Source organism: Chelonia mydas, chromosome 24 (genome assembly GCF_015237465.2).
Source record: "Chelonia mydas isolate rCheMyd1 chromosome 24, rCheMyd1.pri.v2, whole genome shotgun sequence".
Classification (NCBI taxonomy): Eukaryota; Metazoa; Chordata; order Testudines; family Cheloniidae; genus Chelonia; species Chelonia mydas.
Window position 1 is genome coordinate 6,507,975 of NC_051264.2, and position 13,946 is coordinate 6,521,920.

The following is a 13,946-nucleotide window of genomic DNA, read 5'->3' on the forward strand; positions in this document are numbered from 1 at the left end:
GTGGATCTGGCCCTGAATATCCAAATCTCAACCTAGCCTTCCCGCTGTTACCCCCGCTATTTTTTATTGCAGTCAAGCTTTTTAGCTCGATTCTCCCAGTTACTAAGACGCTATGTAAAGAGGCTCTGCTCAATAACAATATTCCATGGCTCCACAGGCAATAAAGACTCAAAGCTCAGGTTCCATGGAACAGGCCCAGCATAGAGATTTCCAGCTTCCTTTGGAGCACCAGGGATTGCCTATTGGCAGAAGTACTGTACTGGTGGCCCAGTGGTCTGTCCCAGGGCGTGGTGTTTCTGTCCTTACCACCTTCACAAGAGGCTGACACCAAGGCAAACAGGAACCTTTATGGATATTAAGGGAGATTAAGATGCAGGTCCTGAGTCAATGCTATGACTAGTGGGAGATCACATGGATATGTTAGGGGACATTAGTATAAGAACAGCACAATGAAGAGGATAAGGGATTTGAGTAAAATGGGATAAAGACACAGGAACAGATGGTCTGTGTGCCAACATACTAACCTAGGTGAGGGAAGACATTTGTTAAGCTAGGACTGCTATTGTCTGCGCTTTGGATAGAAAATATTTCAGTGGAGAGAAAAAAATCACAACAAAGCACCGGGGTTGGGACCATGAAGTCTTTTCAGCTTGAATTAGAATCGAGCAGTTAATACTGGACTGATTTGTGAAGAAGACAATGAGAAGTGACTTGATGATAAGGACCTTAGCTAACCGGAAGGCACTTGGGTTAGTGAAAGCTTTTCTTGCCTTAAAACTTACTTGACTTTTTCCAAACAGCTCATGGAGTGGGTAATTAACTTGATACAATTGACATATCTATGTGGCTTCCAAAGGGCATTTGATAACATTCTGGATAGAAAAAGACCTTTTGTTTGTTTGTTTTTCCTCTCTGTAAAAGAGGAAGCAAGAATTAGATTATGAAAAAAATAATGAAGTGATGCAGCCCATTCCAGATAATGAAGTATGCACATTTTCCAAATGACCAGCAGGAAACCATAAAACGCACTTTACTGTAGGTCTGTTCAATAAATGCAGACTATCCGCAAGGCAGCTGAATACAGCTATTCATATTTACTAATGACATATAACTGGGTAGAAAAAAAAAACATGCGTACTCATGGTACGACGAATGGATTTACTAGATCAGAAAATGAGAGGTTTAAAGGGCAGATGACATCTCATACATCATATCAAGACAAATCAGATTATGGCTTTATGAACCAGCAGCTCTCCAAAGATGGGGTTTGATCTAAGTCCCATTGTAGTGAACAAGAGTCTTGCCACTGACATTAATGGGAGTTGGATCAGCCTTGTGATGAGGAGCTCAGTAGAGAAATAAGTATGGTCCGATGGTAGTGGCACTACCTGAAAACTGGGTTCAAATCCTTGCTTTGCCACAGCCTTCCTCTGTGACCTTGGACAAATCACTTAGCTACTGTGTCTCCGTTCCCCATCTGGAAACAGGGATAATAGTAATCGTTCTCTCCCCTGGGTGCTGTGAGGATAAATACATTAATGATTGAGAGGTGACAGACACTACACCACTGGGGGCCATGTAATAATATCTAGCGCTTTTCATCAGTGGACCTCGAAGCAATTTACAAAGGAAGTCAGTATCATTATTCCCATTTTACAGATGGAGAAACTGAGGGATCCAGCAGCAGAGCCAGGATTAGAACCTATGTCTCCTGAGTCCCAGTCCAGTGCTCTATCCCATCAGAGTACCTTAGACAGATAGCTAAGGAAAATGAACCCATTAAATATACTAGAAAGTTTCCTAGAAAACATTCTAGACAACCAGAGGAAGGAGAAATATCACAAAGAAGGGGACATAGAGGCATTACTGTCGATAAGCACCTACTGTATGTATCAGTTTTCCATGAGCTATAGCTCCATTCCATTAGCAGCTCTTTGAACAAGTTGTTACTTTTGCTGGTGATCTGTTACATCCACTGTAGCTTATTACCCACCCCCCCGTAGTGATATCACAGGAAAATAATTTTGTTTGTGCACTGAAAATATTAATTTACAGGACCAGATCCAGACCTGGTGCGAGTGGAACTCCAGACCTATATCCTGTTACACCAAAGATGAATTTGGCCCATGATGTCAAAAGTGAGTTTGTGGGGGGGGGGGGGGTGAGAAAACCTGGATTTGTGCTGGAAATGGCCCAACTTGATTATCATACACATTGTAAGGAGAGTGATCACTTTAGATAAGCTATTACCAGCAGGAGAGTGGGGTGGGAGGAGGTATTTTTTCATGCTTTTTGTGTGTATATAATAAGATCTTCTACACTTTCCACAGCATGCATCCAATGAACTGAGCTGTAGCTCACGAAAGCTTATGCTCAAATAAATCGGTTAGTCTCTAAGGTGCCACAAGTACTCCTTTTCTTTTTGCGAATACAGACTAACACGGCTGTTACTCTGAAACTAAGAAGTACAAGAGATGAAATATATTTTCTGATGACATGCAGAGACCTGCATATTTAGAATGTGGTTAGTCTCCCATGACACACACAGACAGGCAGTAATGAGATCCAAGGAAACATTTCCAACATGCATTTCTCATCATAAGACTCTGCTGCTTTTAAAAATTATTCTATCATTCACAGAGATGAAACTCACCCCATTTCACTCCTAACATATAGCAGTCTGACAACAGGGTTAACATGCTGGGTGTGGCATGATTACACACACATCTGATCCTGCAATCCTTTCATATGCAGTGCTGTCATTGCTTTCAACAGAAGCTTTGCACATGACACAATGACAGAATGTATGGAAGGATTATCTTCTGTGTCTCACTGCAGTTCTGGTACTTCCCACCCGCAGGCATGGGAGCTTGATAACTGAAATGTTGTACATTTGCTAACCAGTTCATCATGCAGGTGTGATATTAGCGGAAAACAGACACTAATGTCAGAACAACTGAGACAGCTGGTTCAAGTGGGCATATCCAAATTTTTTTCTAACAGTGAATCCCAGTGTTTATGACATCTCAAGTGGCAACATATAAACATAACATGGAAAGTTATTCCGTAACTGTGTTTTTGTTTTGTGCAGAGTGGTTTCTTGTCCTCCCAGATATAGTTTGCAGTACTACCTCTTGCCTTTAATCAGAAACCTATAAACGACTTCCCAAACAAGCCAACTGGAGCAGTTATATATGAATGTCACAAGTAAAGGTATGACTAAAATCTATGGTGTAAATTTTATAGCTGCAGGAAGCTATTTGATACAGGTCAGGTAAGTTACTCAAAGAGAATAAATGTCATGTAAAGAATGACTTTGTGGAGTCTCACTCTTATCAGGAGAAACCACCCCCAAGCCAATCCCTTAGGCTTTGCTGTGTCAGTATCTGGAAACTTGTTGCTGTGAATGGTTGGCATAGAAATCTGTAACCTAATGAGATGGACCAGCTGTGAAAACTGGACCAGGATTATATGCTAAGGTACAGCTAGTGGAAGGCAATTATCTTAAGTGAGAATTTAATAAAATTATTTGAAGAAAATGACAGTAAATCCCCTTATCCATGCAGAATCTGCCTCTGTCATCCTTCCTTTCGAAATGAGTAAAGCTAAATCTATTTATTCTTAAATAACAAGGGCCTGATTCTGATCAGTTTATTCACATTGAATAGCATTTTACTGCACCAGTAATCTCATTGATTTTACTGGGATTGGAGAGGGTGCCATTCAAAATAAGGGTATAAAATCTGGCTCTAAGAAATCCTTTTGTCATCAGAATGTTTTAAAAGTAACCGAACTAAAATAAAGCATCAATGGGATTAGAATAGGTTTTTATTTTTAATATATATATATATATATTTGAATAATTTGTTCAGTAAGAGTTAAATGTGAAACAATGTCAAACATGTTGTCCGGCAGCCAGACATATTAAAGTGAAATTGCTCTTCTACCATTCAGACTCATCCTGTGAAGAGAAGGCAAGATGGTTATCATTTCTTCGAAATACAAAACAGTTGCTGGAAACGTCTTTTCTAAAAATAACAGATTAACTTCCTATAAGGGTACATGAAAATTTTCACTCTGCATGTTTAATAAAAGAACCATCTGAGCTATTTTTAACTTGGACCACTTCATTTCTGGTAGCAGTGGAAAGTTTTTATCATATTCTTTATTAACTAATTTGGAAAATCAGTAGATCAGAATAAACCAATTCCAGTTAATAAAACATGGTTAGTTTCTATGCCATGGAAGTCTAAGCAGGACTTCGGTTTATCACAAAAGCTAGATAATGTTTTTGTTGATTCTTCCTCAAAGCAATAATGGCATTAAGATATCGGTCTTCTACAGTTAGAAAAATGCCACAGTGGAAAAGTATTTAAGGAAAACCCAGGGCCTGATCTTGGAATTCTTTTCTAGAAATCTTTAGTGACTACAGTAGGTCTGTTGGCTTCAATGGGACTACTTGCGAGAGCGACTTTGGGTTGCAGCACTGACCCTACCAAAGCAGCCTTGAAGTTCTGGAGATTTCAGTTCAAATTCCACTTAAGGTAACAAAGGAATTAATTTTGTGGTCTCACTCTAGTTCCCATATATCCACAAAAAGAAAAGGAGGACTTGTGGCACCTTAGAGACTAACAAATTTATTTGAGCATAAGCTTATGCTCAAACAAATTTATAAGTCTCTAAGGTGCCACAAGTCCTCCTTTTCTTTTTGCGGATACAGACTAACATGGCTGCTACTCTGAAACGTATGTCCACAGTTATTACTGATATTTGGCCTGACTGATGCTATCTGAACAGCACAGGCTCAGGACTACTTTGAAGGTCAGGAGCGAGGGGCATTGACAAAACTCTGTAAGAGGAAGTTTGCATAGCACCTGCCTACAGTCTGCTGGATTCAAGTGAGGTAAAGCCAAGAGATCTTGATTACCTTTGCCAAGGGCTCTTCAACTATGCAGCTGGGTTTAGAAGAAAAAAACAAATTAAACAAGATATCAATATCTCCAGCATGAGATCTACGCCACCTTTTTATTCAACTACTAAACTATTTAACTGAACTACTATGCCACTCCTTTCAAAACACAATTATTGCTACCGTATCTTACATTTTTCAGTAAGACTCTAATCTATAATCAATACGACTATGTATTTGTATTGCACCAAAAGAGTGCTAGATACTTTAAAATATTTTTATTTGGACTGCAGTAGCCTGGAGGAGCCCCAGCGCCACATTTACTAAGTGCTGTACACCACAGAAAACAAAAAGGCATTCCCTGACCAAAGAGCTTTCAGGCCACATAAAAAGACACAATCCTGCCACTGTTGATTTATAAGCTAGGCTCAAGGCTCAGGCCACAATTTACAACTAATTTGGGGTGTCTCCATTTTTGAGTGTCTGATTTTAAACATGTAGGGTGAAATCCTGGCTTCACTGAGTGAATGGGAGCTTTGCCAGTGATTTCAGCAAAGCCAAGGTTTCACCGTTAGTCTTGATTTTCAGAGGTGCTGAACACCTGCAGCTCCTGTTGCTTTCAAGTGGAGTTATGGACGCTTAGCACCTCTGAAAAACTGGCCCTAGGTGTCTCAAGTTGGGCATCCAAAAATACAAAGAAGCAGCCAAATCCTTTGATACCAATGAAGTGGTTACATAAGAGCAGCCATGCTGGGTCAAGCTAATGGTCCACTGAGCCCAGGATCTTGCCTTCTGATAGTGGCAAGTGTCAGATGCTTCAGAGGGACTGGACAGAACAGGGCAATTACTGAGTGATCCATCCCATGTCGTCCAGCCCCAGATTAAGATACTTTAACAGCAAAAACTTGACTTGAGTGTTTGGGTGTATTTCACAGCCTTTAAATGTGAAATTAAGTAAAAACCTATGTACAATGAGCTTATGTAAAGAAACAAAGTACTTTGCTAACACCTGAAGTGCAATGTTTTTAAGAAATACCAGTTTCATCATATGGTACCTTGAGCTATCATCACCAGTCTGAGTTGCAACAGTCCTGTGTTGCAAAAACAAACAAAAGCAGATTAATTACATGTCTTTTGCATCCTTCTTTAGTAAGATATTAGTTTTAAGATCAGAAAATCAAATCTACTTTAAGCTTTTAAAATTCACTTTGGCAAATCCAACACAATACAAGCCGGTGAATGAACAAAAAGACATTTCTTATTCTTTCAAGGATGATTACAAAGATGAATTTCTAAAGAGGAGACAACATACTTGGCTTATTTAGTCAAAAGTAACATCGCTGACATCATTACAAAAGCATTTCCACAGAAACAGAACAAATAATTAAATAAGTGCTTTCCTGACATTATCAAAGCATTTTAAACCAAAACAGGCCCAGAAAACAACAAAATGCAATTAAACCCTAATTTAAGACCTGATTTTACAATCTGGTGCTATGATGAGTAGTACTTTATGCCATGTGCAGTCCCATTGACTCCTAGAGTAAGGGAGTATGAGTGGCAAAAATCGGTCCTTAGAAAATGCCTTCTTATGGAAAAAGCTTAGATCTTTTAAAAACATACAAAACAGTACAGTATAAAGATCTCTAAGTGTGTGTAGCTTCTTGGCCTACAATAGTTCTTACAGGAATATATCCGAGAGCTCATAAATCAGCAAAGTGAAATAAAACACAATCACACCTGTGCTTAAAAAGGCAACAAATACGTATTTTACAAGATGAAGATAAGGAGAATTGCTTAATTGGAGCTGAAAGGCAGGATTTATCCATTCAAAATTATACTATAAATAGTGACATTATAGTGGAGGTGCACTGGATTGACTATGTTTAACCCCTTTTCTTAGCTCTCTCATGCTAGGAATAGCTTCTAATCCCAAATGCTATTCTCACTGAGATTAACAGGACCAAGAGCTGTTCTCTGTTCTTCAACATTAACGAATCAGAGCTGATATTCTTTAAAAGTAGTATTAGCTTCTTTCCTGTAAAAACAGAAACCTTTCTGGTACTCCAAACCAAGGGCTACAACAGTCTGATTTGCCAGGTGTTAACGTCCATGTTTAGTTCTGAGTAACAGAGACACTTGGTTCTTAGACAGTTATAAAGGCCTGTAATACAGAAGTTACAATGCTGAACACGCCACTTCCCCATACAAAACAATCTGATCACTCAGGTTTGATACAAACCGCTTTGGTGACAGTTTGAAGCCAAAGCCACTTCCAGGGGTTAGAAGGAAAATATCTCTGCAGCTGTTTGAATGCACCACTCTCAAATTAGGGGCAGAAGGAACAGAGAAGTTGGAGGAGGTGAGAAAGGGAAGCACAGAAAAGAAGAGAGTGAGAAAGCTTTTAAAACATACGAATTATAAAAAAACAAACAACAGGTGGCTTAGAAAAACAAAGTTGTAATGCTATCTTTCTTATGGTTTGTGTTCTGACCAGGAACCACTGAACAGATGAGATGCAATAGGTAGCACAGGACAAAAAAGGCATCCTTGAATACTAGAAACTGACAAAGGAAAGAAATAAGTGGACCAGTCAGTACAATAGTCCCTTGCCACCTATAAAAACTGGACTTAGGCCCAGAACCTCAAAAGGTATTTAGGCACCTAATTCCCATTGATTTTAAAGTACAAGTTTCTGTCTGATAGGGATTTACTCATAGAGGTTATATGCCTGATGGCCAAAAGGAAATGTCATAGCTTTTTGAAACAACACTAGAATGCTCCCAGAAATCTGCTTTTTAACAACACTGAAGAGAGACGCTGAAAGTGATTTCAGGATGTCTCTACTCTACTCAAAATACATTTGGATTTCTTCCACTCTGTTCCTTGAGAGACTCCTCCTATGACATGGTAACCAATCTTGTGTATGTGCTGGCTGCCTGACAGATACAATGGGCCAGTTCCAGCGGTGGCGAGTTTTCCTTTGTTCCACACGTCTCAAGGCCCATCCTCCTCACACTAGGTTTAATGTTCGCTTTGGGTTTCAAGATAAGTCTCTGCTTACTGCCTCTTATGAAGAACCTTTATGCACAAGCTGAAATACTCATTAGGCATGACGTCCCAGTAACCGGTTATACAAGATATCTGAGCAAATTGATAAGCCCCCTCCAACTGTGGAGTCCTATTTATTACCTGTATCCTCAGCACAGGAAATACCTAACTAGAATGGCATCTGGGCTTGGGTCGCATCTATAGCTGCTCCCACATTTACACTCTTGAAGAATTAATTAGGAAAGTAGCAGGTGACAACCCTCATTGCCAAATGCTTAGAGAAGGGTTCCAGCCAATGCCTTTGCCACTTGACACCCGGGGTGTGTGCTCAATGGTTACTCCCACTCCCTTCACTGATTCACATTCATTTTAAGGCCAAATGTAGCTGCAAATAACTCCACTGAGACCAAGCATAGCTATAGCAATTAGATAAAGCAAGTAACAAAAGCTAGGGATGCTTCCAAACACACTCCTTAAATAAGATCCATACAGAAGAACAGAAATAATACCAATAGTTAGAAAAACTGAGGTCCTGAGCAACTGTGGTCATTATTTCATTATCACACATTTAGCAAAGCACCCACCCCTGCTTACAAAAATGAAGAGCTATCTCTGTCTGTCATAGCGACAAAGAGTCCTGTGGCACCTTATGAATCCGACGAAGTGGGTATTCACCCACGAAAGCTTATGCTCCAATACATCTGTTAGTCTACGAGGTGCCACAGGACTCTTTGCCACTTTTACAGATCCAGACTAACATGGCTACCCCTCTGATACTTGTCTGTCATAGGTACTTACATGACCCCCAACTGAGTGCCACAAAGTCTTTAATGCAATATCCTTGCAATTTTCCTGTGAGGCAGGGAAGTGCTATTAACTCCATTTTACAGATGGGGAATTGAAGCACAGAGACATTAAGTGATTTGCCCAAGGTCACACAATGAGTCTGTTGCAGAGCAGGGAATTTAACTCCAGTCACCCAAGTCCTAAGTATTTGCAGGTATGAACCCTGCCAAAACCTGAATCTGTGTTGACAGGGAGTTTGGTAAGTGCAAATCAAATGTCCAGACCACTAAACCATCCCCATTTATTTAATAACGGTCCCTCAGATCAATGCAACTGAGATATTTGCAATGTAGATCTAATTCTGGATGTAAATTTTCTTTTGCACATCTATGGGGAGGCAAAAAGGTTGGATGCTGATAAATCCAGATAATTCACTAGATGTCTTGGTGACAAATTAACAATAAAGACATGTATATAGCCATTTTTATCAGAGGATCTCAAAGCACTTTAGAAAGGTGATTTAGTATTATTATTCCTATTTTGTAGATAGGAAAAATGAGACATGAGAAAGTTAAGTGGTTTGACCTGTGTCACACAGTGAGTGGGGCGCAGAGTCAGGGAGAGAAATAAGAACTCCTGAATCCCAGTGCCAGGTTCTAATTTATAGACCACTCTTATACGGAGAACTGGTTGCACACTTAGAAACATTTTTAGCAAGATGCACAGAGATTTAGCTATGCAACTTTCAAACAGTAAAAGCAGCTGGAAGGCTGGACTCCCAACGCACCACACTGAAAGTTCACGCCTTAAGGGATCTAAAGACTACAGTTGGCTGCAGAATCCTTCACAGTTTATTGCTATTTCAATGCACACACAGATTTAGGGACCCATGTACCACAGCTATATATAAAGGACTCTGAGACTGGCTAATCCTGCCCAAACATTTCCAGAAGACTCTGTCTAGCAGATCTTCTCATTATATTTACCAACTTGAAATTCACCTTTTCTTATTATTCCCTCCTATAGATCTTCACTAAACCAGGTGCAAGGGGAGATGAAAATGACACACCCTTCTCTTTCAGAAGGGATTTACCCAAAGGGAGGGGCATGGTAGTGACACTGCTTGTGGTACTTACTAGTTTTAAATCCCACTAGGAGTTACTCACCAATCCTCCCAAAAGCTGCTAAGGGGATGCCCTGGCGAGCATCATCCACTCTATGGGCAATGCTGGCCCTTTACAGCATCCCTCCAGTGGATGGAAGGCTGTGGCCACTTAATTCAACACGGAAACCATCCCAGTAGTGTAAGTACCACAAAAACACAACATTTAAATTAGTTTATATCTAATGAATTGCAATCTAATGAATTAATAGAGAGAACAGCTGTTACCTTTTCTCCGATCCAAGAGCGCCCTCTGTCTGAGTGCTGTAGAAGTTCAAATGCAAGTACAATCATTTCAAAAAGCCATTGATCATTCAGGATTAGCCCTTTAAACTGCAGCTTTTGGGTATTTATAATATTCAAAACCCCAGACTGTTTATGTTTAACTTGCTATTTGCCCTCGGCTCCTACAAATTTATTGCTAAATGTAGGTACTTCAAAATTAAAATGTGTAGTTAAATAATGTTGAAGTGGAATTGCAACTTTCTTTGAAAGAGTTCCTTTTAAGACACAAAATGCATTTTACAGCCTACATCTGAACATTTTAAAGCCAAAGACAAAAGGTTCGACTGTGACTATCAATTTGGGGTGCTGGTCCTGAGACAGCACAGACCTGACCTGCAGTGATGCTCATCACCCAGCACATTGAATGAAGTCCATGGGAGTTGTGAGTGCTCAGCACCTCTGCAAATCAGACACAGTCTATTTTCAGAAAGTTCACCTGAGAGTTATTCAGGTCAAACTCCACAGTCTGCGGAGTGATGACATCCTGGTATTATCTCATGTTATCATTTCCTTTCAAACGGTAGCTAGTAAATGCCACCTGTTCCATTGCTCACCTCACATGTTTGGTCGATTCCCTCGGTGCTCTCTTATCTGTAAAACGTACAAATGTATTATGGTCTCTCTAACGTTAGAATTTCCTGATTAAGGCTTGATTTCTCAGCCTTAGCACTGCATTCAAGTTATTTGCTTTGTGATGTATTTTAAATTAGCATGCTGCTGTTCATGCTCTAATATTGGATCAATGTTTTCAGTACAAACCAGTGAAAATTATGGCAGGGTATAAGATAGCTGAGGTACACACTACAGTAGCCTTGTAACAAACAAAAAAACATGACAGCCAGACAGAGGAAAGTACTTTTATAACTATCTTAAATGTTCTTTGAGATCTCTAAAAATAACATACCTGGGCCATTCAAAAGCTCTGACTCTTCATACTAAAGGAGAGACAGTTCATTTCAGTCAATCAGAAAAAGTCAGGCATTTTTGTGAAAAAATCCACTTTGGGACATAACCAGAAGTACTGCATTCCTAAATGCATCACTAGCATCTGTTTCCCTAATGCAGGCAGAGGAAGTAAAACAAAGATTTATAATTGCTTTCTTTCTTTGCTTCATTTTGGGATTCATAATTTTTCTGTCTCTGGTAGTCTTCTATTCCCTCTAAACAAATGGAATGAACTCCAATCATTGGTATAGTTAATGTCCCTGGGCTTCTTTTCTTTGGTCTGACTATTTTTATATCACACTAGCTGACAGCACAACAACATCCTCAAGAGGGGTAATCCCATCAACGACCTCCCCCGAACTGTTAGTAATACTGATATACTCACCCAGAAATTGGTGACATTTAAGTAATTAGATATCTCACCAGAAAGCCTCTCAATCTCACTTTGAAAACAAAGCAAAATGCAAGTAGACGTGTCACTCACCAGAACTATTTTAATTTACAAAATTAACTTACATCAGTTTATTGGAATCATAGCAGCTAGAAGTTGGGAAGATTTATTTATCTAGCTGAAATTCGTTCACCCCTGTGCAGCAGAATTACAAGTCCATTTAAGTTTCATACTAAGGGCTTAAATGGGCTATAGAACTTTAGCTGGCTCATCTGTACTGGGGGAATTTAATCTATCATCTCACCCCAGCCAATGCAGAGATGTTCCTTGTGGCCCTAATTTATCAGAGCACTTAAATACATTCTTAATTTTAAGCATGTGCTTAAGTCCCAATTAAGTCAGATGGGCTTATGTTCTCCAATGGTTTCTCATGTCTAGTTTTCAGTGACTTAAACAATGGCCTTAGTTGTTCCACAGTATACCAGAACTCATTGTTGAGAGGTTTTCATAGAATCACAGAATATCAGGGTTGGAAGGGACCTCAGGAGGTCATCTAGTCCAACCCCCTGCTCCAAGCAGGACCAATCCCCAATTAAATCATCCCAGCCAGGGCTTTGTCAAGCCTGACCTTAAAAACTTCTAAGGAAGGAGATTCCACCACCTCCCTAGGTAACTCATTCCAGTGTTTCACCACCCTCCTAGTGAAAAAGTTTTTCCTAATATCCAACCTAAATCTCCCCCACTGCAACTTGAGACCATTACTCCTTGTTGTGTCATCTGCTACCACTGAGAACAGTCTAGAGCCATCCTCTTTGGAACCCCCTTTCAGGTAGTTGAAAGCAGCTATCAAATCCCCCCTCATTCTTCTCTTCTGTAGACTAAACATCCCCAGTTCCCTCAGCCTCTCCTCATAATTCATGTGTTCCAGTCCCCTACTCATTTCTGTTGCCCTCCGCTGGACTCTTTCCAATTTTTCCACATCCTTCTTGTAGTGTGGGGCCCAAAACTGGACACAGTACTCCAGATGAGGCCTCACCAATGTCGAATAGAGGGGAACGATCACGTCCCTTGATCTGCTGGCAATGCCCCTATTTATACATCCCAAAATGCCATTGACCTTCTTGGCAACAAGGGCACACTGTCGACTCATATCCAACTTCTCGTCCACTGTAACCCCTAGGTCCTTTTCTGCAGAACTGCTGCTGAGCCATTCGGTCCCTAGTCTGTAGCGGTGCATGGGATTCTTCCATCCTAAGTGCAGGACTCTGCACTTGTCCTTGTTGAACCTCATCAGATATCTTTTCGCCCAATCCTCCAATTTGTCTAGGTCCCTCTGTATCCTATCCCTACCCTCCAGTGTTTCTACCTCTCCTCCCAGTTTAGTGTCATTTGCAAACTTGTTGAGGGTGCAATCCACACCATCCTCCAGATCATTTATGAAGATATTAAACAAAACCCGCCCCAGGACCGAGCCTTGGGGCACTCCACTTGATACTGGCTGCCAACTAGACATGGAGCCATTGATCCATGTTTTCCTGCTATTCACCCTAAATTTGCATTTGTTTAATTTCATCCCATGTAGGAAAAAGGAAAACAAGCAAAAACTGTGGGTCAAGGAGAATTCAGATGGAAAACAGGCACAAAAGTGAGCCGATTTTTCTAAATGAACTCTGACAGGAATGAATCCACCTTTTGCAAAATTTGGAAGTGCTATTGAAAGCAAATACATTTTAGCACTGTTGTGGACCATTTTAAACCCTCTGTAAGAAAATACTAGTGCATCAACCTTACTTTTCATATTCTTCTTTCTTTAATGCCCAATCTAAGAAGAGAAGGGAGAAAAAAGGAGTCATTAATTTTTCCACCCAAAAAAAAAAAGGTGAAGTTCTCTTTACCAAACTCCATACAAGTCCCCATTACTTTCCAACATTAAAAGATCCATGCAAATTTTCCCACAGATAATTTCTTTTTTGTGGACATTTTTGTCTTTCACCAAGTCTGTTCACAAACAATTTAGGGCCCTGATCTTGTAAAATGTGGTGTGAAACATGTTGTTTTCTATGTGGTTCAATGCAGGTGCAGTCCTCTGTCTACATGCTACATGTTGCAGCATTGGGGTCTAAGACAGCCATACCTTGCCCATGGATTTCTATGCAAAGTTCTATTGATTTAAAGGTGAAATGTGGGTGCTCAGCACCTCTGAAGCTCAGGACACATATTAGATGCTAAATTTAAGGCATCTAAGTTTAAACATTTTGGCCAGAATATATACCTTAAAGTCTAACTCATTTTATCAGTGGTTAATTTTACAATACATATCCAATTTCTTCATTTTCATCATTTTTCTACCACAATATTGCATCTAAACCTTTTCAAACCCACACATTTAATCTTCAATTCTGTTTCTAATATCTATA

At 39.9% G+C, this 13,946-nt stretch overlaps 1 protein-coding gene across 1 annotated transcript in view; it reads right to left on the bottom strand.

Annotated features, from left to right (window-relative positions):
- Positions 1-3,839: 3,839 nt before the first annotated feature.
- Positions 3,840-13,946, bottom strand: part of LOC119564084 — a 43,999-nt gene continuing 33,892 nt past the window's right edge. The window contains exons 9-17 of the mRNA XM_037882684.1: positions 13,321-13,351; positions 11,524-11,581; positions 11,098-11,128; positions 10,748-10,784; positions 10,527-10,592; positions 10,137-10,172; positions 5,965-6,000; positions 4,928-4,955; positions 3,840-3,961 (exon numbers count right to left, since the gene is read on the bottom strand). Coding sequence (XP_037738612.1) covers positions 3,944-3,961; positions 4,928-4,955; positions 5,965-6,000; positions 10,137-10,172; positions 10,527-10,592; positions 10,748-10,784; positions 11,098-11,128; positions 11,524-11,581; positions 13,321-13,351 — 341 coding nt within the window. The 3' untranslated portion in view covers positions 3,840-3,943. The remainder of the gene's footprint in view (positions 3,962-4,927; positions 4,956-5,964; positions 6,001-10,136; positions 10,173-10,526; positions 10,593-10,747; positions 10,785-11,097; positions 11,129-11,523; positions 11,582-13,320; positions 13,352-13,946) is intronic.